Source organism: Xyrauchen texanus, chromosome 5, assembly GCF_025860055.1.
Source record: "Xyrauchen texanus isolate HMW12.3.18 chromosome 5, RBS_HiC_50CHRs, whole genome shotgun sequence".
Lineage (NCBI taxonomy): Eukaryota > Metazoa > Chordata > Actinopteri > Cypriniformes > Catostomidae > Xyrauchen > Xyrauchen texanus.
Window position 1 is genome coordinate 34235788 of NC_068280.1, and position 23833 is coordinate 34259620.

The 23833-nt window shown below is 44.0% G+C and overlaps 1 protein-coding gene across 1 annotated transcript; it reads right to left on the bottom strand.

Annotated features, from left to right (window-relative positions):
* Positions 1-9949: 9949 nt before the first annotated feature.
* LOC127643535 (uncharacterized) lies at positions 9950-23450 on the bottom strand. Its single transcript, XM_052126328.1, has 5 exons — positions 23289-23450; positions 22887-23103; positions 22652-22778; positions 22040-22338; positions 9950-10040 (listed from the first exon to the last, which is right to left on the bottom strand). The coding sequence occupies exons 1-5, from the start codon at positions 23428-23430 to the stop codon at positions 9950-9952; spliced, it is 876 nt and encodes a 291-aa protein (XP_051982288.1). The 5' UTR covers positions 23431-23450.
* Between the last annotated feature and the right edge of the window lie 383 nt (positions 23451-23833).

The window sequence follows — 23833 nt, forward strand, 5'->3', positions numbered from 1 at the left end:
AATACGTCATAAGCTTTTTAGGTTCCCGGCATCCCGAAGGTGGGGAAGAAGCGATGTTCCAAGCTTGGGAGCAGGCCGCACCAGCCGAGCCAGCCGTGCCTTTTCTCGCTCTATGTTTCTCGCATAGAGTTAAAGTGGCTGGGGCCATTTAACGCTATAACACACATCAGGGAAGACATTCTTTTCCAACTCCAATACTTTCAGGGGGAAAAGACCCCGCGTAGACCACATCCTGCCCAGGCTGGCGGGAGGTTAAATGTGGCGAATACGTCACATGCGTTTTCAGGCGTGGAAGTGGTGCGGTGGCAGATCCTACCTAGTGAGGGAGGAGTTGCTACAAACACAGTGACCGGGGGGCAGAGGGGACTGCCCAAGGGGGACGCGGGTCCGCCGGCAGGGGGACCGTACCACAAAAAATAAACACAGAGGGTTAATCTGTGAAGGCCAGCCCTATGGAGCACCTATTCCAGTACAGAGTAGTTAGTACCCGTAGTGGTCTGGTTGGGAATTCCTCCACGAATTTCGTGTTGTGTCTACAACAGCAGGTGGTAGGCCACTTAGATCTTCCGCATCCCGCCCGTGGAGAAGTGAGGAAAAAGGTGGATAAGAGAACATCACAGCACCACCTGATCTAATTCATTTTCAATGAATGCTCAAATGATCGGAAGTAAGCATGCACAAACTCTTATCGGAAAAGCTCACAGGTACCATCTTGTGCACCGTGCCAATAGAGTTATAGAGAAAAACAGAATAAGGGACAGGCAGACGGAATGAGGGAAATTGGAAAACAAATTTAGCTACCAGGCTCAACAGACATTAGGCCAGAGTGAGTGCCTGAAGAGAAATGCATGATGGTTTATCTCCATATGGAGAGCTTTTTTCACATGACAAGTTAGTCCTTGTGCACCTGCTCACAGAGAGTAGGAGAAAATATGAAGTAAACGAATAAATCTTTAATAAAATCGTGATTTCAGAGGACATGTTGTCCCTTAGGCAGGACTGAGTTTTCAGTGAAGTGTAATGATTTCATACTCCTAGGTTAAGTGTGTGTGTGTGTGTGTGTGTGTGTGTGTGTGCGTGTGTGTGTGTGTGTGTGTGTGTGTGTTTGTGAGTGTGCACAAATGGCAAAACAGAAAATATTTAGAAACAATCAAAAAGAAAATATGTGTGTTCACAGAAACAGAAAGGAGATATTAGATTTATAAAACAAGTGTGAAATCAAAATATGTGTGTCATAAAAACAGAAAAAGAACATAAAAAGGATTTATAATCTTTTAGCAACTCTGCACTGTAGTTTTTATTAACAACACTCATTGCTCTCTCTCCCTGTGTGTGTGTGTGTGCGTGTGTGTGTGTGTGTGTGTGCGTGTGTGTGTGTGTGCGTGTGTGTGTTTGTGGGCTGGTTTGGGATGGGTTTGGGTGGTTTACGTGGACATTTTTTTAGGTTACAAACTGGTAATTACAAGGATATTATGCTATAAATGTGGTTTATGAGGACATTTCTAGTGTCCCCTATCGTTTAAATCGCTTAAAAACATACTAAACGATGTAAGAATGCAGAACTTTTTTTGTGTGAGAGTTAGATTTAGGGGATAGAATCTATAGTTCGTACAGTATAAAATTAATTATGTCTATGGAGAGTCCTCATAAGGATAGCCGCACAAACATATGTGTGTGTGTGTGTGGTTGCTGTCACACGAAAGAGATGTTATTTTCCCAATTTATCATTATTCTCAACCAATTCAAGTTTTATACATTATGGAGCTTGGCTATAGTAACTCTTCTTCATTGATATGTCGTCCTCTGCTGGTATGTCATGGGCAATGCAATGCAGTTCTCAAATTTCACCTCTTGTTGACAGTATTGTATAGCTACTAAAAAAAAAGTACATGATTTGTATTCATCAATACAAACTTTAGTATGCACATATCTGTATCTGAAGCTCTTCAAATATATATAGTTTTTTATTCTAATGTTTAAGGTGAGTGAACATGGACCCTCAGCAGTGTCGTTATTTATGTAGGAGCTGTAACCAGTAGAAGGACATATAATTCTATCACTTTCTAAATGCAATTTTAAAACATTATCATACTGGTACTCTAATTTTGTTGTCCTTCATATTAAGTTGTGATTCATGCTGATTAGACTTAGTCCCTCTCAATTCAAAGAACTATGCTGTCGATCTAAAATCTACTTATAAAATATTTCATGAAATATTATTTTGTTGGAGTTTAACTGATACCTCCAGTCAAGGGTCGTGTTATTCCTAATGTCCCCTTTTCCCCAAAGTTGTCTAGAAAATTAAGAAAATAAAGTTTCTTAGGATATCATACATATAATTTGGTAAATGTTGTCAAATATATATTTGTCACATTTGTCACACATTAACTATAACAAATGTCCAACACTGTTTAGGGATATATAACCATTAGTCATAAGAGTTATTAATGTATGTCTCTTACCATCGCAATCATTGATCTTTACAAAAATGTAGTTTAAACAATTCTAATAATTTTGTTGTAATTTTCTTTCTTTCTTTTTTTTTTTTTAAGATACTGCCTCACTTTAATTTGTTTCATTGCCTAAATATTAACAAAATTACTCCAGTTTTAGTGTGTTATTACTGGTCCTTTTGCTACGGAAGCTCATTGCGTTATTATTATTTTTCTGTCTCGTTTTCTCGTGATCTCGACATAACAAATGTTGTTTTCTCGTGATCATGACTTAATTTTTTTCGTGATCTCGACATAACAAAAAGTTGTTTTTGCCTTTAATTATCTCAAAAAACTATTCAGTTTTAACTGACCTACAGGATTTATAATTCAAAGTTATTACAAGGTATGAAGGACAATGAGAGATCCTTGGCAGAAAAGTAAAATTTATTATATGTAATAAGTACATATTATGTTAATTCAGTACAATTTGGTTTCACCTGCCCTATCCAAGAGTCTTCTAAACCAGTCACCTTTCACATAGGCTAAATCAAACATATTAATAAACACCAGCACGTCACAAACACTTAATAAACGCTTTTTCATCAATATAGTAAGACTCGCTTTCTTCTGCACTCAACGGGGGTCAAGAAGCACGTCTTTCTGTGCTTTCCGCAAAGTACCGTTACTGGAATACGCGCGCACTCAGATCTAAATCGCGGCTGGCTTGACCGGAGTCATGCAGACGTCCCGGTCCCTCAAGTTGAACAAACGTTCAGGGTCACTGATTGTAGACGTGATAGTCTTCTTCTAAGACAGAAATATAATAATTAAGCAAGGCCTCTTTGAGCTTACGTATTTTGCTGTCTATAAGGTAAACATTCAGTAATCTCATTAAATTATTGCTAGAATGTGACATTGATTGGAATGAAGGAAAACGTATCGGTTACCTAACGTAACCTCGGTTCTCTCTAGATGAGGGAACGAGTATTGCGTAAGCTAGCTTACGCTACGGGAAAGATTCATCTTTTCTGAGATATTGAAGCCAAAAAATTATCCTTAATTTTTGTATCCATTGTCAACGCAGTGCGGCAGCTGCAGACCTTGAGCGGGCTATCTAGCGAGCTCATAGGTTGCTCTGCGGCAACTGCTGCAGCCTATAGACGAGCTTGGGCGAACTCGCATCCAATGAGAGACGTCCGCAGCTCACTGCATCAAAGCCCGCCAAAATGGGCATGACTAGAGTGCATATAAGCGTAGTTCGTAGGCTGGAACCCTGGTTTTCATTGACTGAAGCGAAAAGTCGCCGTGGCGCGAAGCACGGCCGGCTACGCAATACTCGTTCCCTCATCTAGAGAGAACCGAGGTTACGTTAGGTAACCGATACGTTCTCTTCACGAGAGGTTCTCTCGTATTGCGTAAGCTAGCTTACGCTCACGGGAACCCATTGTCAGCGCAGTGCGCGCCAAGCATCCACTGTATGAGCCCCAGGGAATTAAGGGGGACCCGGGGAGCCCTTATGAGTGGGGAAATAATATTTGGCCGGCAAGAATGCGGGTCATTGATTGTGTAATACATAAGCACACAGTGGGAAGGGAACGACAGAGCGGCGGTGCCGGTCTGTGTGGAATGTGACCCATCAGTGCAGCTCACCAGGGGAGCTGTAGCGTATTAAACCGCTAGTAGTTTTGCCTGCAGAGCGGGCACTTCCATATTGTAAAATCTGACAAAGGTGGAGGGGGAAGTCCATCCCGCTGCCACACATATGTCATGAATGGAAATCCCGCTGGACCATGCCCACAAGGATGCCATGCCTCTAGTGGAGTGAGCCCTAATGCGCAACGGGCATGGCAGGTCTTTTGACGCGTATGCAGCAGCAATAGCGTCCACTATCCATCTAGATAGTGTCTGTTTCGAGGCGGCTAGACCTTTGGTGCGCCCTCCGAACGAAACAAAAAGCTGCTCAGAGCGTCTGAAAGCGGTGGAGCGCGCAGTATACAATCTCAGTGCTCTGACCGGGCAAAGGAGATTGGCGTCGCGTTCGCTATCGGGTGTTGGTAGCGCCGATAGGGAAATGACCTGTGCTCTGAAAAGAGTACCGATCACCTTGGGAACATAGCCGTGTCTAGGCTTTAAAATGACCTTGGAGTCACTTGGTCCAAACTCAAGACACGCAGCGCTGACAGACAGCGCGTGAAGGTCTCCCACACGTTTGACTGATGACAGGGCAGTCAGAAAAACAGTTTTGAGTGAAAGGTATTTCAAATCCACGGATTGAAGTGGTTCGAAAGGGGGGGCTTTCATAGTTTCGAGAACTATAGAAAGATCCCAGATAGGAACCGATGGGGGGCGCGGAGGGTTCATCCTTCTAGCTCCCCTGAGGAAGCGGATGACCAGCTCATTTTTACCCCATGACTGGCCGTGCAGGGGTTCAGCGAACGCCGCAACGGCCGCCACATACACTTTGAGCGTGGATGGGGATCTGTCCTTATCCAGCAGCTCTTGTAGGAATACGAGCAGCGATGACACCCCACATGTCCGCGGGTCCAGGTCTCTGTCGGTGCACCATTTTGAGAACACAGACCATTTTGATGCATAGAGTCTTCTCGTGGAAGGGGCTCTAGTGTGTATGATGGTGTTTATTATTCCTTCTGGCAGAGCGACGGGTAGTCGTTGATCACCCACGCATGCAGCGCCCAGCGCTCTGGGTGGGGATGCCAGATTGTGCCGCGAGCTTGAGAGAGGAGATCTGCTCTCACTGGGATGGGCCACGGCGCTGTCAGTGACAGCTGCGTAAGCTCCGGGAACCATGTCTGATTCTCCCAACGTGGGGCTATGAGGAGCACCGAGTGACGCGTTTCCCTGATCCTCTGCATTACCTGTGGCAATAGCGAGACGGGAGGGAAGGCGTAAAGCGGGCGTCTGGGTCAGTCCTGGGCCAGCTGGCGTCCTCGCTTTCGAGAAAAATATTGGGCAGTGAGAGTTCTCTTTGGACGCAAAGAGGTCTATCTCTGCTCTGCCGAATAGGTGCCATAACGTCTGGACTGTTTGAGCGTGCAGGGACCATTCCCCTGGGGAATATTGTCTCTGGACAGTCCGTCCGGGCCGTCGTTCAGGTGGCCTGGCACGCGCGTCGCCCTCAGCGAGCGCAGGTGGCACTGGGACCAACTCAGTATGCGTTTCGTCAGATGGAAGAGGTTCCTGGATCTGACACCGCCCTGACGGTTTAGGTAGGATACCACAGATCTATTGTCCGAACGGACCAGGACGTGGTGACCCTGAATGACCAGGAGAAAGCGCACGCAGCGCGTACTCGACCGCTATCATTTCCAGACAATTTATGTGAAGGAGCTTTTCCTGAACTGACCATAGGCCGAAAACCGGAGAGCCCTCGCAGACCGCGCCCCAACCCATGTTGGACGCGTCTGTCGAGATGACTTTTCGGCGAGATACAGCTCCCATTGTCACTCCCCGCTGATACCATTCGGCCACTGTCCAGGGCTGCAGAGCTGATATACAGGTCTGAGTCACCTTGATGGGCTGGCGGCCTGTGGCCCAAGCCCAGCGAGACGCGCGGGTGTTTAGCCAATGCTGAAGCGGGCGCATGTGCAGTAAACCCAGCTGAAGTACTGCTGCGGCTGAGGCCATGTAACCTAGCACTCTCTGGAATTTCTTCAGAGGCGTGAGGCTGTTCATCTGAAAAGATGCGGCTAGTCGCTGAACACGGCGCGCGTAGACGGTGTATTGATAAACCTGGCCGTCGAAGGCGAATCTCAAGAATGGCCTGTGACGGGGATTTATCTGAATCTGAAAGTATGCATCTTTCAGATCGAGAGAAATAAACCAGTCCCTCTGGCGCACATGCGCGAGGAGTTTCCTGATTGTAAGCATTTTGAACGGTCTTTTGCAAGCACCTTGTTCAAAACCCTGAGATCTAATATGGGTCTGAGGCCGCCGTCTTTCTTGGGAACAAGAAAATAACGGCTGTAAAGCCCCGACTCAGCTCAGAGAGGGTGGCACTTTCTCTATGGCCCTTTTGCACAGAAGGCTTGCTATTTCTGAACGAAGCATGCACGCTGCTTCCGTGTTCACAGTGGTTTCGAGCCAGCTCTGAAGCGAGGAGGGCGGCGATCGAACTGTAGCAAATAGCCCTGTTGTATTGTGCTTAACACCCACTTGGATATCCCTGGAATAGCTTCCCACGCTTTGAAGCATAACGCTAGAGGGTGAATGGCCAATTCAGCTCTGATTGCCGCTACACAGAGCTGAACAAAATGTGTGAGCGCGTTTAGTGTGTTCATGCATGATTGCTCGCAGACAGCATGAACAGGCTGTTTTGTGAGTGACTTCCGATTGGAATGAATGGGGAAAGAGTCACATCTGTTACGTGATGCGCAAGCATAGTCATGGGCACGGGACTTACACACAGAGGAATGTTTGCTGGCCGTGTAACAGAGCGGGCAGAGAATGGGCGCGCGACGTATTCGTGGGCGCATTTATTGACTCTAGCGCTCGAGCGGTTCAGTAATCGCTTTATGTGAGCGTGCTCTGGTGGGGACACGAGACATGCAGTGCTTGTGTGCAGGAGTGAACACTGGATTGTGGGCACATTTTCTACACATAGGGCTGGTCGTGTGACAGAGCGGCCAGAGAATGGGCGCGCGACGCATTTGTGGGCGCCTTCATTGACTCTGACGCTCGAGCGGTTCAGTAATCGCTTTATGAGAGCGTGCTCTGATAGGGGCACGGGATGTGTTATGCTTGTGTGTAGGGGCTAACACTGGGTTGTGGGCACATTTTCTACACATAAGACATGTTTGCTCTTTACAAGATTTATTTGGGTCGCCGTGAAAACGGCGTTTGAGTGCAGGCAAGCGGGCAGTGTCACCGGCTTGTTGGCTGCTAAATTCACCACTGTAGTAGCCTGAGAGAAGGGGACTGACAGGGGCAAAGCTTTGACGGTGGTCCGCCACGGCGGGACTGAACCGTCGTTTGTTCAACAAAGTTAGGAAGACTTCGATTGCTCTGGTTTCAGCGTTACCTTAAATCGAGGCCCGCGGGGCGGCGGTCTGCGGCGGCTGTCTGAGCGCTGATCGAGGGCGGCCGCCCTGTCGACGCTGAGAAGTCTGAGATTGTTGAGCTGGGCGCTGTGAAGAGGCTCGTGCAGGAGGCTGATCACGTGAGCGGCCTGCAGAGGAGCTAGCGCGACGAGGCAGAAAGAGATTCATGGCTTGTGTGGCTTTTTGGACCTCTGAAAACTGGTCAATGATACCACTCACCGCGGAGCCGAAGATACCGGATGGAGAGAGCGGTGCGTTGAGGAACGTAGAGCGCTCTGCTTCTCCCATGTCGGCTAGCGTTAACCACAGATGTCTCTCGGTCACAGTCAGCGCGGCCATGCACTTCCCTATAGCTTGGGCTGCAGCTTTGGTAGCGCGGAGGGCGAGGTCCGTAGTACTCCGTATGTCTGCAACCGCCTCTGGATGCCTACTTTCCTCATCCCACTACCGCAGAAGGTCCGCTTGGAGGATCTGTAGGACGGCCATAGAGTGCAGAGCAGATGCAGCTTGGCAGGCGGCGGAATAGGCGCGGCCAACACAGGCGGAAGTTGTTCTGCAGGCCTTAGACGGGAGCACTGGTTTAGACTGCCATCTCGCGGAGGGCGGGCAAAAGGTGTGCTGCTACCGCATCCTCGACCGGAGGGATGGAAGCGTAGCCCTTCTCAGTGGCGCCGTCCACCGAAGCAAGCGGTGACCAGTCGAGCCCGAGGCGGTCGACGGCCTGTGTGAGGAGGCGTGTTAGTTCCCCTTCGACTCCGGCGCGGGTCCTGCTGGATTCCTGGGCCGAGGAGGAGGCGTGTGAGCCTGACCACTCCTCGCTGTCCGAGCCATGATGGAACAGCCCTTATCCTCCGCTTCTCGTCCGAGATGGCAGCAGAGCAGCCGCCGGGCGGCAACTACGCTGGTGGGCGGGAGGGTGAAGGCGATGCTCGAGGGATGGGCTCCGGCGAGGCAATCGCTTCTACCATTGTTTCCGGCAGCCTTTGAGAGCGGCGCTTTTTCTGCGCTGGCTGAACGGAAGGCGGCGCGGCGGCTTCGGTCCTGAGCGCTCGAGTCGAGCCCGCAGGGTCGACATCGGCAGCTCCTCGCAGAAATCGCGATCCGCCGGGCGAGGGCGAGCTCTGCATGCCCCAGTCCCAGGCAGAGAGCGCAGATGATGTGGCGGTCTCCGGTGCTGAGAGGAGCGCGGCATGAGGCGCAAGTGGAGCGAGGCATCTTAAAAAGACACTCGTACTCTTTTGTGAAGTTCTTAAGAACTAGCTTGCTTTTAAAAGGATACGTCGCCGGATGGCGTAGCTCGCAGGATCGGCTGAAGGTGGCGAAGACGGCCGGCTTCTTCGAGCGCTGTCCACGCTTGCTTGATGCCCCTCGAACGGCGACGCGGCTTCCAGTTCAGTGATGCGAAGAGCTTCGCTGAAGAGATGAAAATCAGGGTTCCAGCCTACGAACTACGCTTATATGCACTCTAGTCACGCCCATTTTGGCGGGCTTTGATGCAGTGAGCGCGGACGCTTCTCATTGGATGCGAGTTCGCCCAAGCTCGTCTATAGGCTGCAGCAGTTGCCGCAGAGCAACCTATGAGCTCGCTAGATAGCCCGCTCAAGGTCTGCAGCTGCCGCACTGCGTTGACAATGGATACAAAAATTAAGGATAATTTTTTGGCTTCAATATCTCAGAAAAGATTAATCTTTCCCGTAGCGTAAGCTAGCTTACGCAATACGAGAGTACCTCTCGTAAGAGAACAAGTTGGACATCGCAGCAATAACTAACCAAATATGCAGGAAAACACTTTAAACCTTAAAACATGAAAAAAATATCCTTAAGTCATACTTTATATTGACTGTCCACCTTTTGAATCAACAGAATAAGTTGTATTCTTATGAATTATGCATCTAAAACACAAACTTCAGACACTACATTTTACATCTGTGTAAAATACATAATTAAATATTTTTAAATGACATATTAATATGCAATCTGTAATTACATTCTGTATGTAAAGATTTTCAGCATATATTTTTTTTTCTTTCTTGAATTATAGGGATTATGTAAGGAAGAATCATGAACAGTGAATTATTGTCATAAAATGTACATTCAAATGCACTTGGGATTTTAGACTGAGTAAATATTGGTGAAATGGCACATTTGCAGGGGTCCACTGAAAACGTTGATTTTTAAAGTGCATTTAATTCATTCAGAGGCACATGTTTTGACTTTTCACAACAAAAGTTTTTAACAATGCCTCAAATTTTCTTCAGAAGTAAAATTCCATATTATTATGCATGGCTGTATTATTTATGAGTATAGTAAAGACAGTAGACTGTATATATTAAATGGTTTGTGAGTCACAGAAATCTGTAATATTTTTCCAAAACTTTACTCCATACCTTTTTATACTCTGCCAATGATAATACAGGCTTAAATTTTGTATCTCATAGCAACCTTTGATAATGCAAATTACACAAACCTCCGTTCCTCCATGCATGCAAAGTCACAGGTTTTGCTGTATAGCCAACAACAGTGACAAGGTGATCCAAGCATTATTGATCTTGAGAGAGAGATAGAGAGACAGAGAGACAGACAGACAGAGAGAGAGAGAGAGAGAGAGAGAGAGAGAGAGAGAGAGAGAGAGAGAGAGAGAGACTTTGACTTTTTACATCTCTTTATTTTCAAAAGATTAAAAATGTATATACATCTTTAGGTTATATGCTTTCGAAAAAGAAACAATATATGCACATATTTATATACAAAAAATAATAAAAAAATATAAAAAATAATAATAATAATAATAATATATATATATATATATATATATATATATATATATATATATACACTCACCTAAAGGATTATTAGGAACACCTGTTCAATTTCTCATTAATGCAATTATCTAATCAACCAATCACATGGCAGTTGCTTCAATGCATTTAGGGGTGTGGTCCTGGTCAAGACAATCTCCTGAACTCCAAACTGAATGTCAGTATGGGAAAGAAAGGTGATTTAAGCAATTTTGAGCGTGGCATGGTTGTTGGTGCCAGACGGGCCGGTCTGAGTATTTCACAATCTGCTCAGTTACTGGGATTTTCACGCACAACCATTTCTAGGGTTTACAAAGAATGGTGTGAAAAGGGAAAAACATCCAGTATGCGGCAGTCCTGTGGGCTGAAAATGCCTTGTTGATGCTAGAGGTCAGAGGAGAATGGGCCGACTGATTCAAGCTGATAGAAGAGCAACTTTGTCTGAAATAACCACTCGTTACAACCGAGGTATGCAGCAAAGCATTTGTGAAGCCACAACATGCACAACCTTGAGGCAGATGGGCTACAACAGCAGAAGACCCCACCGGGTACCACTCATCTCCACTACAAATAGGAAAAAGAGGCTACAATTTGCAAGAGCTCACCAAAATTGGACAGCTGAAGACTGGAAAAATGTTGCCTGGTCTGATGAGTCTCGATTTCTGTTGAGACATTCAGATGGTAGAGTCAGAATTTGGTGTAAACAGAATGAGAACATGGATCCATCATGCCTTGTTACCACTGTGCAGGCTGGTGGTGGTGGTGTAATGGTGTGGGGGATGTTTTCTTGGCACACTTTAGGCCCCTTAGTGCCAATTGGGATATGGTGGAAGTGCCAATGCAGGATAATGCACCATGTCATGAAGCTCGAATCATTTCAAATTGGTTTCTTGAACATGACAATGAGTTCACTGTACTAAAATGGCCCCCACAATCACCAGATCTCAACCCAATAGAGCATCTTTGGGATGTGGTGGAACGGGAGCTTCGTGCCCTGGATGTGCATCCCACAAATCTCCATCAACTGCAAGATGCTATCCTATCAATATAGGCCAACATTTCTAAAGAATGCTTTCAGCACCTTGTTGAATCAATGCCACGTAGAATTAAGGCAGTTCTGAAGGCGAAAGGGGGTCAAACACAGTATTAGTATGGTGTTCCTAATAATCCTTTAGGTGAGTGTGTATACACAAATACATACACACACACACACACACACACACACACACACACACACACACACACACACACACACACACACACACACACAACACATGTTGTGTTTCCATGTTTTATGGGGACTTTCCATAGACATAATGGTTTTTATACTGTACAAACTTTATATTCTATCCCCTAAACCTAACCCTACCCCTAAACCTAACCCTCACATAAAACTTTCTGCATTTTTACATTTTCAAAAAACATAATTTAGTATGATTTATAAGCTGTTTTCCTCATGGGGACCGACAAAATGTCCCCACAAGGTCAAAAATTTTGGGTTTTGCTATCCTTATGGGGACATTTTGTCCCCACAAAGTGATAAATACACGCTCACACACACACACACACACACACATATACATACATACATACATTCTTGATCATTATGACATTATGATCCTTCTTTTAAACATGAATCTTCAAAAAAACATCTGGGTCGATTTCACAAATACATTGATTTACTCCCCATGTATTTAAAAAAGGTTTCCAGGTCTTCTACTAGATGATAAAAAGCAAACTTTTAACCTTGCCTTTATTAAACCCTTTAAAATTAACACTACGTCAGTTGACCCCTCACCATTAATTCTTTTTTTCCGTGATAGCCAAATTGCCATTTTGGCTTGTCCAAACAAATAGTTAATTAGAACATGAGCCTCTTTTCTACTCCAATTATATTTAGGCCCGTAAATAAAGAACTCAGGTGAAAACACTTCCCAAAAAATCTGACACCAGACCTCTAATTGAAAAAACAAAGGCTGAAGTCTCACACATTGAACAAATAAATGAAAAACAGTTTCCGGTACTCCACAAAAAGGACACCCCACCCCTACCTGTGGATCAAGGTGTGCTCTGTGTCTGTTTGTAGCTATTATACCATGCACAGTCCTCCACTGAAGATCTCCAGTCCTTTTCTCAATGGGAGACTTGTACAAGGTCCTCCAGCTACCCTTGGGGGATGTATGTGATCCAAAAAAATCCTGCCATTTCGATTCCTTAAGTCCTTCCAAAGAATGAAGATGTGAAACCTTTACACACATCGCATACAGTGCTTTTTTCCCAGTATCACTAAAATATTCCAGTTGGGGAGTTCTAAAAGTAAGCAAAGCCCCCTCTAGTTCTTGAAATGTCCCAACAACAGGTGCAACTGTAATCTCCGGGAACAAAGAGTCTCTGTCTTCATCAGATGTTTCCAAAGCATTTTTAAAACCTGGGGGTAAAAAATCCAAAATACTTTTCAACAGTCTCTGTGTAATGCGTACTGATCTAAAACCAAGTTTAGCAGCCAGCGTCTCAGCAGACATCCATCCTTCTGTTGTCATCAAATGTCCAATTTTGGTAACCCCAGCACTTTCCAGAGCATTCCTCATAGAAGGTAGCTTTAAAATCTCCAAATCCATTACAGGATTATACAACAAAGGTTTTTCTTTCAACCAAAAGTTTTGAGTGTCATTAAAGTTCCTTGAAATGCAGAAAATCCTCCATGCTTTCATTAAAGAATGATAAAAAGGTGTAAGTCCAGTCAAATCATAACTTTGATTATCCATAAGAAAGAGATGTCGATCAAGTCCCATCCTGCCTGCTCTCTTCAAGAGGACACAGGCTACCCCCGACCAGCTTACATTCTTCCCATAAAGGAGTCTCTTAATTGTCTGTATTCTGAAGGCCATTACTCTGCTTTTTATGTCCACTAATCCTTGACCTCTTTCTTGTCTAGAAAGGTACAAAACTGGTGCTTTTACCCAATGTTGACCAGACCAAAAAAAGTTTATTAAACATTTTTGGATAGCTTTTACCAGCTCTTCAGGAGGTTCCAAAATGGACATCTTGTGCCATAGAGATGAGGCTACAAGGTTTTTGCAGACCAACACCCTTCCCCTGTAGGATAACTGGGGTAGCAGCCAATGCCAGCGAGACAACCGAGCACACACTTTCTCCGCCAGGCCCTCCCAATTCTGTTTTATATACTCTTCCCTTCCTAAAAATACCCCCAAATACTTAAAACCAAGTCTTCCCCACTGCAGATTACTTGGAAGTAGAGGTCTTTTAACATCCAAGCCACACCACAAAGCATCACTTTTGTCCCAGTTCACCTTTGCAGAAGAGGCTTTACCATAATTCTCTAAAATGTTCTTTAACAAATGAACATCTTTATCATTTCTGATCACAACTGTTATATCATCAGCATATGCAGAGATTTTTATATCATTATTTAAAAGTATAGAATTTATTTGCATACCCATTAACTCTTTTCTCAATTTACAAAGGAGGGGTTCAATGGCTAAACTATAAAGCTGCCCTGAAATTGGGCAACCTTGTCTTATACCCCTCTGCACCTTAACAGGAACACTAAGACCACCTGCCATCTTAATCATACATGTGGCATCGTTATAAAGTGCTTTTATCATTGAGATGAAACTATCTCCAAAACCAAAAGCCTTCAGGGCATTAAAAAGAAAATGATGGTCAACTCTGTCGAAAGCTTTTTCTTGATCTAAAGATAAAAATCCCATGTTGATGTTGTTACTCAGGGCAAAATCAATAACATCACGTACCAAGTGCAGATTATCAGAAATGCATCTGTCTTTTATACAGTAAGACTGATCTTTATGTACAATTTCATGTAACACCTTATTTAGTCTGTTGGCAAGACACTTAGATATTATTTTATATTCAGAACATAGAATTGCGACAGGTCTCCAATTTTTCAATAATGTGAGATCTCCTTTCTTGGGCAGTAATGTTAAAATTGCCCGTTGACAGCTCTTAGGAAGAAACCCTACATGAAACACTTCCTCTAGTACTTCAAGAAGATCAGTTCCAATAATAGTCCAAAAATTTTTATAAAATTCGCCAGGAAGTCCATCTATACCAGGGGTACGACCTGAAGACAGTCCCATTACTGCGGCACTCACTTCTTCAAATGTGAGTCCAGACTCTAAAGATTGCTTTTGTTCAGATGATAAACAGGGAAGATTCTGCAACAGTTCGTTTTGACTCTGCACATCAGTGTTTTCAACGGCATACAAATGAGAATAAAAATCCACTGCTAATCTACGCATTTCCATAGGATCAGTAATATCATGACCATTGCTGTTTTTCAATCTATACATTTGTTTTTCCTGTACGATTTTGTGCTCCAAGTTAAAAAAAATATGAGGTTAGGCCATCCATATCTTTCACTGATAAAAACCTACTCCTCACAAGAGCACCTTTGGCTTTCTCATTTAAAATAGAATTCAGTTTTTTTTTCTTTTCAGACCACTCTTGTAAATTAGCAGAATTATCTCCCATCATGTTCTTTTCAATAACGAGGATTTCTTTATCAAGTAACTCAAGAGTTCGTTTCAAACACATGGATGAATGAGAAGTGTACTGTTGACAAAACTCTCTAAGGTGCACTTTGCCAATTTCCCACCACAAAATAATATTCTCAAACCTATTCTTTTCACTTTTCCAAGTGTCTCAGAAATGTATAAAACTTTCACAAAAACATTTTTCTTACAGCAACTTTACATTAAAATGCCAATAAACACTTTTATGTCTTGTGGAAACCAAAGTGCAGTCAACAGTAACAAGTTTGTGATCGGAAATTGGTGTAGGCACAATAGCTGTATATACAACTCTATTTCTCATGTTGTTTGATACATATATTCTATCCAAACGTGCTGCAGAGATCCTCCCATCATTGATCTTAACCCAAGTATATTGTTTTACTGAGGGATTATTTTCCCTCCACATATCTGAAAAATGTAGAGCTTTAGTTATATTAGATAAAACAGTAGATGATTGAACATGCGGTTCTTCTCCGTTTCTATCAACAGAAAAATCAAGTGTGCAGTTCCAGTCTCCCCCTAGAATGATTAAATCACTGTCCTGCTGTTGGTTTAAAAAATCTCGCAATTTATTGAAAATATCAATCCTATCAGGTCCTGTGTTAGGCGCATAGATATTAACAAACACAAAAAAAAGACCATTAACCTCAGCTCTAACTGCTAATAATCTCCGTGGCTCAATTTCTTTCTTTGACAGAATTTTTGGTTTAATAAAAGAAGAAAAAAGAACTGCAACTCCTGCACTCAAGTTCGTCCCATGACTCAGAACACACTCATTCCTCCACCAAAGTCCCCAATCAACCTCATTATTCACGTCACTATAAGTTTCCTGCAAAAATATTACATCTAGTTTTTTCAAATTAATAAAATGTAACAGTGTGTCACTCTTCTTCTTATCCCTCATCCCATTAAAATTTAGGGATCCCACCCGTAAAACCTCCATAAAGAAAAGAGAGATAAGAATAAACCAAGTCAGGAAGAAAGAAAGTACATTAACCATAGTGATTAGATATTTTTTCCCCTCCTTACTTCGCTTTTCCTTTATTTTTTCCTTGTCTAATTGCAGTTATATGTTTCTTTAACCTGAAACGTTTCTGCTGTGAGAGCTCAACAAGACTACTTACTCTCCTTGCCCACATAACAGATGCCACAAATTTATCTAAATCTGGAAAAAATACACTTATTTCAACGCTTTTGCCTTTTGATTCATCAAGAAATGCATTGATTTGATCCACAGTATAAAGGTCTTCTTTCATTATTTTTGTCATCTCAGACCCTTCTGACCATTGTTCATCATCTCTTATACCATCATCTGTACATTGAGACATTGTATCCAGCTCATCACCTGAGCCTTCCTCTACCTCCTGTACTTCTGTCTCAATCACTTTCTCAATAACGTCCATTTTCTGAGAAACATCACTTGAATGCATATAGGCAGTATTACTACACCCAGCTTTCTCACTTATCTCTGTATTGATATCGCTTTCACTCACCTCAACTTGCCCGTTTACCACTTCTGAAGGCCTTTCAGTTTGCTCCGCTGTACTTTGTTTCTGTGTTGTTGTTGTTATTGTTGTTATAACCTCTGTGGCAGTGATCGTGTTGTTATTATTATCCCCTGCCGGTGTATCATTCTCTGGCTGTTGTTCGTTATCCACTTTTTTGTGTGGACAGGAGAAACGTTTGTGTCCTAAATTCCCACATTCGAAACACTTTAGATTATCCGTGCTTGCATAAACCATGTGCGAGTTTTCTCCGTGAGTGACACGGAAAGAAATCTCTAAAGTGCGCTAGGGTGAAGTCAGAAACATAAATAACTGTCTTCTAAATGAAAGAACATGTTTGAGTGCCATATTTTTACAACCCAATGGGATCAATTTAATCGGGCTTGCGATTTTTCCATACCGCGACAATTCTTTTACGATACTGTCATTTGAAATAAAAGGAGGAACATTTCAAATTGTGATTTTCGTTGCAGGAGTCGCTAAGGGAGTCACGGGCACAAACGTTTCTTTCACTCATATGCCACTCTCTGTAAGTTGATTAATTAATTGTTCTGTTTTTAAAAACACAACAACTGCTTTATTCATCCGCGAAGCTGAAATGATGTTATCAAACCCAACGGATTCTCCTACTACAACAAGCAAATCTTCGACACTCACGCCGGGCTCTGGCACACACCTGCACCCATTTCGAAGGGACAGGTGTGGCGTTCCTTGTACAGTAACAAGATCAGATGCCATACCGGCTTACGACGATTACCGCGCAGCGTGCGGCCAAATAACCGCAACTCTTCCTTACTTTATATTGCTATTAACTAAAGAGGGGAAAAAAGTAAGTATTAGAAAAAACACCACAATTTTCCACACTCGTTCCACCGCTTCACTCTCAGATCGACCCACTCCCAGCATGCAACAGAGAGAGAGAGAGAGTGTGTGTGTGCGTGCGTGTGTGTGTGTGTGTGTGTGTGTGCGTGCATGCGCACACTTCATGGGCATTGCTATAGGGTTGAAAGAGATAATGGTCTTAGCCCCAGAAAACACCTTGTTATCAGGGGCGAAAATGTCATCAAAATGTTGGGGGGGACAATAAACATAACAATTCTCAAGAGCAATTTTTGAAGGGGTTTTTTGTTGTTGCCCCGTTTGCATTTGTATTATTTTATTTCTTAAACAATTATTTTTAGAATATATCATTATATTATTTACAATTCACATATTTTAATGATATTTTAGGGGGGGACAACCCTCAGATAGCCCCCCCCATCTGACTGAGATGACTGGCTGATGCACTGTGACCCCTACTGTGCCAACTTGCTGTGCTTTAGCCACTTGGCACTCCGCTCGTTGTTGTGAGCGTCGCTCCTCTGCCCTCCATTGTTGGAAGGTGACTGCCTCCAACTTGCCAGTAGCATTCTTCACAAGCCTCCTCCAAAGAGGCTGATCTTGACACCGCTGAGTGGACTTGTATCGGCAAGTCCACTCAGTTCCACATCCTCCTGTACCACATCACTCCATCTCTTCTCCAGCCATGCCGCGCCTGCTTAGCCCCCTCTATCCGGCCGAACAAAAGCTGTTTAGGCATGCGGGGGCCGGGCATGCAGGCTACATGACCCAGCCAACGCAACCTTGCCTGCAGGTAGAGCTCACCGATGGGACTTTGTCCACATCTTTCAAGGATTTGTGAGCTCCTCACACAATCCAGCCTGGTTAAACGGAGGATGGATCTTAGGCAGGCCAGCCTAAATGTTTCTAACTGGCGAACATGTTCCATTAGGGGGGGTCCACATTCGCAAGCATAGAGAAGGGAGGGAATGACCGTGGCCGAGAATACCTGAAGCTTCATGCGGAGTGACAAACCGGGTAACTTCCACACAGTGTTACGCAACCGATGAAAAGATAATGCCGCTTGACTGATTCGGAGTGAGACCTCTGCTGTCAAAACCGGAGCTGGTCATAAGCACACTGCCCAGGTATGGAAAACACTCCACTCTCTCCACAATTGCCCCATCACCAATTGGGAGCTGTGGGGGTGGAGTGTCCGATGGTACATAATAACCAGGCAGGTGCTTAGTTTTGGTTGGGCTGATGGTAAGGCTCTTAGTTGCAAGCTCCAAGTTCATCAGCAGTGCCTCCAACTCCTCCTTTGAGTGAGCAGTAATCACCAGATCAACATCCCTTGACTGCACAAGGGCATCGATCAACCTCCCATTATATCTGTACCAGATGGAAATTCCTCCGGTACATCCATCGAAGGCTTCACGAACCACATGGTCGAAATATATATTAAATAATGTGGGAGCCAGAGGACATCCCTGTTGCACTCCAAGATGAACAGGGAATGGCTCCGACTCCCAGCCACGTAGTTTTACCCGGGCCTGCTCGCCATCGTGAAGGTCCTTAATGATCGTAAGCAGTGGGTCTGGGACTACAAAAGCATGGAGAACACCACTTTATTGTGGGAAGAGAAGTAGAGACATCAGTGGAAAGGCAAGAGGGTGAGAGGGAACCAAAGGTGGAGTCGGTTTTTACTATATATGGGAGAATCATGTTGAATTGAGCAAAGTAGTGATCAGAGACATGTAAAGGTGTAACAAGAATATTTGAGGTGGTACAGTTACATGTAAAAATGAGGTCCAGCTGGTTGCCCGATCTGTGAGTTGCTGTGGTGTAGTCTTTCCAAATCAAATGAGGCCAGAAGAGTATTCAGTTCAGTGGCCTGGGGCTTGTCTTGGTGTATGTTGAAATTGCCAAGAACCACAAGTGGCCTGCCATCCTCTGGCAAGGAGGATAGCAGGACATCCAGCTCCTCAAGAAAGCTGGACCTGGAGGGCGATAGATGACAACAACATGTATTTTTGTGGGATGCATTGTAGTAACGGCATGGAATTCAAAAGATGTATTGTTACATAGTGAAGCCTGTGGTGAAAAAGTCCAGTTATTATGAATGAGCAAACCTGTTCCCCCACCCCAACTAGTATGACGAGGGGTGTGAGAGAAGGAGAGGTTATTGGAGGGAGCAGCAGGTGTTGCTGTATCCTCAGGACGTATCCATGTCTCCGTCAGTGCCAGGATGCTGTGGGTGGACTGTGTGACATAGGCTGGAATGAATGCAGTTTTGTTCACAACAGACTGGCAGTTCCAGATTCCCATTGAGAACGAGAGCGGAGCAGGTGCTGAAGTGCAAAGTGGCTGTAGGTTGTGTTGGTTGCGTTTGGTCTTGCATCTGTATCTTGTGAGCGGTCTATAACAGATAACAGGGATGTGCTTAAAGGCATGTGTTATTCGTGAACTAGCCATGTTGGTATGTAGAAGTAAAATAATAAAAGAGATAAAACCAAAAATACTTAAGTGCTATGGTGAGTAGCGCCTTGCTCGGTGGACTCGCACAGGTAGGCTCGCTGGTCTTTACCCAAGTAGGTCTTCACATGAGGAGGGCTTTACACGAGGGCTACCACTTCCGCTGCCGATTCCGCTTCAGCATTCAGTCCAATAAAAACACAATTTGACGAGCCGTTCAGTGGAAAAAGCAGCCACGCCTTAAAGCCCATGGTGCAGGTTAAACACCACTGTCGATTAATGGGTAGATAAAGCAGTCAAGATATGTATATAAAGTTAGAAATGTCTCCAAAATGGTGTTAAAGTCCAGTTTTTGTAGTTTTTGGTTAGAAACGGTTATTTTTTACGCGATTCGGCGATGACGTCACATGAGGTAGACGCGGTGGAATGTAGCCTCAGCCGTTCTCAGCTACTTGAACTAATTCTAGCAGACTAGCACTGACTACTATGGCGTCTAACTGGGATGAGGAAGAGGTGGCAAGACCCACAGTTAACATTTATGATGGCCCACAGCCATACAATTTCGAACCGTTTAGACGTGAGAGGGCGAATGAGGAAATACCGAGAGCAGATGGCCGTCAAAGACAAATAAATGCATGGTCAGAGGAGAATGAATGGAGAGTTGGTGTAGTGTCCTGGTGAGTTGCTATCATTTAGAAACGCAGCAATGAGCGTTGGAGCTAGTAGTCTATGAACAGCAGTGCATACAATAACTTTTATGCTTTATTTCTAAGCTTTTACCTCTTTCTCCGGTGAAAATGTTGTTTCGCCATAGCCGACGCCGAGTAGGCGTCGTCAGTGTGATTATTGTTGATAGTGCCAACTAGTTTTCCACGTGATTGATTGTCATTGACACTGTCAGGCTTACCGGGAGAGGGAGTGAGTGAGTAGTAAGCGTCTGTGTCGCTGTGTTTGGCAGGTGTCTGTGTGGGCGGTGTCGTCCCATGGAAATTGTGGTGGAGAGCTTGTGTTGTAGGGAGGTGAGCGCGTTTTGGTCGCTGGTCGAGGATCTCACCCCGCGGCCAGCAGATGTAACGTGCCTAACGCAGCATCCTGGATTTGAGGCATGCTGCCTGAATCCGTTTGTGCTACAAATAGCATATTCACACTTCAGACAGGATCATGGTCCCCTTCAAGCCAGCACGCACGAGTATGTTCATGGTTTATGTTTACTTTACCAATGTTTTTACACTGAGTCCTTTGAACAACAGCAATAGGTGACAGGAGATGTGTTGCATGCACAAACATGCATAAGAGACAGGCTTCAAATGACGTTTCCAACCTACTTACAGAGTTTAAAACTTAAGAATCTTTCCTACTTATTCCTAGGCAATACCGGTACACTGCGTAGAGGCAGGCTATACGCTGGGCTTATGGAGTTTTAGGGAGGAGTATAAGGAAGCCTCTACCCTCTTGTGTGGTTTCAACCATCAGACAAAACTTCCAAAGTGGTGACCAAACCTATCAGGGCTTTCAATGGCCTCGTTTGGATGAGAATGAATAAAAATAATTGTTTATTCTGTTGTGATCGCCCAATTGCCCTTAAAATGTTATAAAGTACACAGAACACATGAATTTTAATAAGAAAAAAACAGTTTATTGGCATTGCTTATAAGGGTTACTAAACATTTACTGAACAAGGACAAGGATTACTGAACAAAGACACAGGTTGCAAGTAAACAAATCTATATAAAAAAAAGCCCACTGATGAAGGGCTAGACCTTGAAACCTTTGCACATTGTTTCTTTTGCCTGCAAAAGTGTGGTCTTACCTGAGGGTCAACTGATGGTTCTCGCACTCACTCACACTCACTTACTCACACACAGTCACACACAGTCACTCACACTCACACACACTCACACACACTCACACTCTTTCATGAATGCATATGCAGTGATACATGCAAAAGCATATCAAGCTGACACACAGTGAACCCAGACAACACCGCACACAGAGGTTGACAAGGCACAGGTAAAATGATTGGTAAATTATTTTGAATTACATAAAACAAATTTCATGCAAATAACAGACAGAGGAGCAGACATGCAGCATGCAGCACCCCTTGAATGGGGTACAGTGACAATTAATGCCACTTACAAAGATGAAAAAATGTAATGATTTAGTGCAAAGTAAAACCAAAGCAACAACACACAAAACATGCAGAATACAGGAAACCACCACCAAATGAGATGACAGGGACAGAAGGAAAGAAGATAAATAACAACTAAAATCTTAAATCTTAATCTGTAAAGACAATCCACCATGTCATCTGCAAATGCCAACTAAAGCCACCCTACATGATAACAAATAAAAAAATCAAAATGTGCAACTGTCCTATGAGCTCTCACACTGGTTTACCTGCAGTCACCAGCAAGAACTAGCCCGCCATCCATTGCCCGTAGGTCACTAAAATTCTTCGCTTGATCGTTTTGCCAGGCCTGAACGATTACAGGGATGGTGTAGCGGCGCTGATGGCGAAAGTAACTGCTCGCACGGATGCACTGCAGGCCAAACAGAGTCAACATTCTTAATGTCTGGGTGGCCAAACATCCAGTGAAATGAATGGCCCCGCTTAACAGGAGGTTGCAGGTCGGCATGTTCCTGTGGAGCATTGGCTGGTTTTGCCAGAAACGGTGGTAGCCACATGATGCACAGACCTAGATATGTAAAAAAAAAAAAAAAAGAAGAAGAAGAAGAAGAAAAAAAAAAGTGTAATCAACAGTATATCAGGATTCAATGTAGATTAGGTACTGTACATTACTGGTCAAAGGTTTCATGTTTTCAATGAAACACACATGACCAATACGGTATAAAACTCAAATATGATGCCATCACAAACCAATAGACTAAAGCCAGCCTGGTACATACATTGTAAATTAAATTAACTGGCAAGACAGTCAGAGCTATCAGATTGTAATTAGATATTCTGATTTTCTAATCAGATGGCCTGCTGCGTAAACAAAACCGTACCTGCTTGATCTTAAGAAAAGTTCCTTCCTGCTGCACGATGCTACTATCTGACCTCTCACAACAGGCCGGACAGATGACAAAAAGGCCCATCAGCTCCTCTTGGCAAACAATGAATTTGTCAATGCCACTACAAGAACAATAAAATTGTTGTTGGGGGGGGCATTCAAACTACCAAAGCTACAGTACACAAAAATGAGCATTCAAAATGGTCTATGTTGGTTTTAAACTATCTCACTTGTGATGGGGGTCACACGTGTAAGGTGGCTCCTCATCAAACAAGTCCTCCTCATGCATCGGCTCTTCGGGCACCCACGATAAGTCACTGATGACAGAGGCATTATCATCATCTTCATCTGTCTGTTCAGGACTAGCAAGGGGAGTGGAGGTTTGTGTGCCGAACGATGTCTGTGTGCCCACGCTGACCATCTTGGGCTTCAGGTTAACCTGCACAACTGTGGAGAGGCAGTAAACATACCCAAACATGAGACAATCATGGCAAATCTAAACTGGTATGTTTTTTGGTGTAGGCTATGTATTAATTTAATCAATGTGTATGGAAATGTTCTGATTGCATAGATACTGGCAATGTTTTAGAGACTATATCTAATAACTACCCCTTAAAATACCCAAGTTTTACCTTGAGACCATCGGGGGGGCTTCAAAGAACACTGTGTCCCAGCGTCAGAAGTGGAGGAGGGCAAGGGCTGATCCCCAGTATCGACACTCTCCACAGTGTCTACACTGTCCACAGTCTCCTGCTGTGAGGCGTCTGTCAACATCTTGCGAAAACAAATATGAAAAAGGGTCAGCAAAATGCAAATGGGTGTAGTGGTGAAATAAGAGGTGGGTATACTATGAATACTTAGAACAGTGATTCGCAAGCACATTGGGTGTACAAGCACATTGCAGGAGTACATGGAAACATTTAATCATTTATTTTCAACTTGGAAGTACTGAGAATTATTTACTTATCTTTGAAATTCCAAGAAGATAAGTAAATATTCCCAGTCATTTCATAAGTCCATCAATAAAATGGGACGTGTGTACTACAACTAACGTTAGTTTCCCAGTGGAAACAATAACCTATGGCACAGCCATAAAGCTTTCATGATGATATGGACAATGCATTGTGGGAGAAATAAGAATAATCGCTAAGCTGTAGCTAAAAGCTAACATATCACC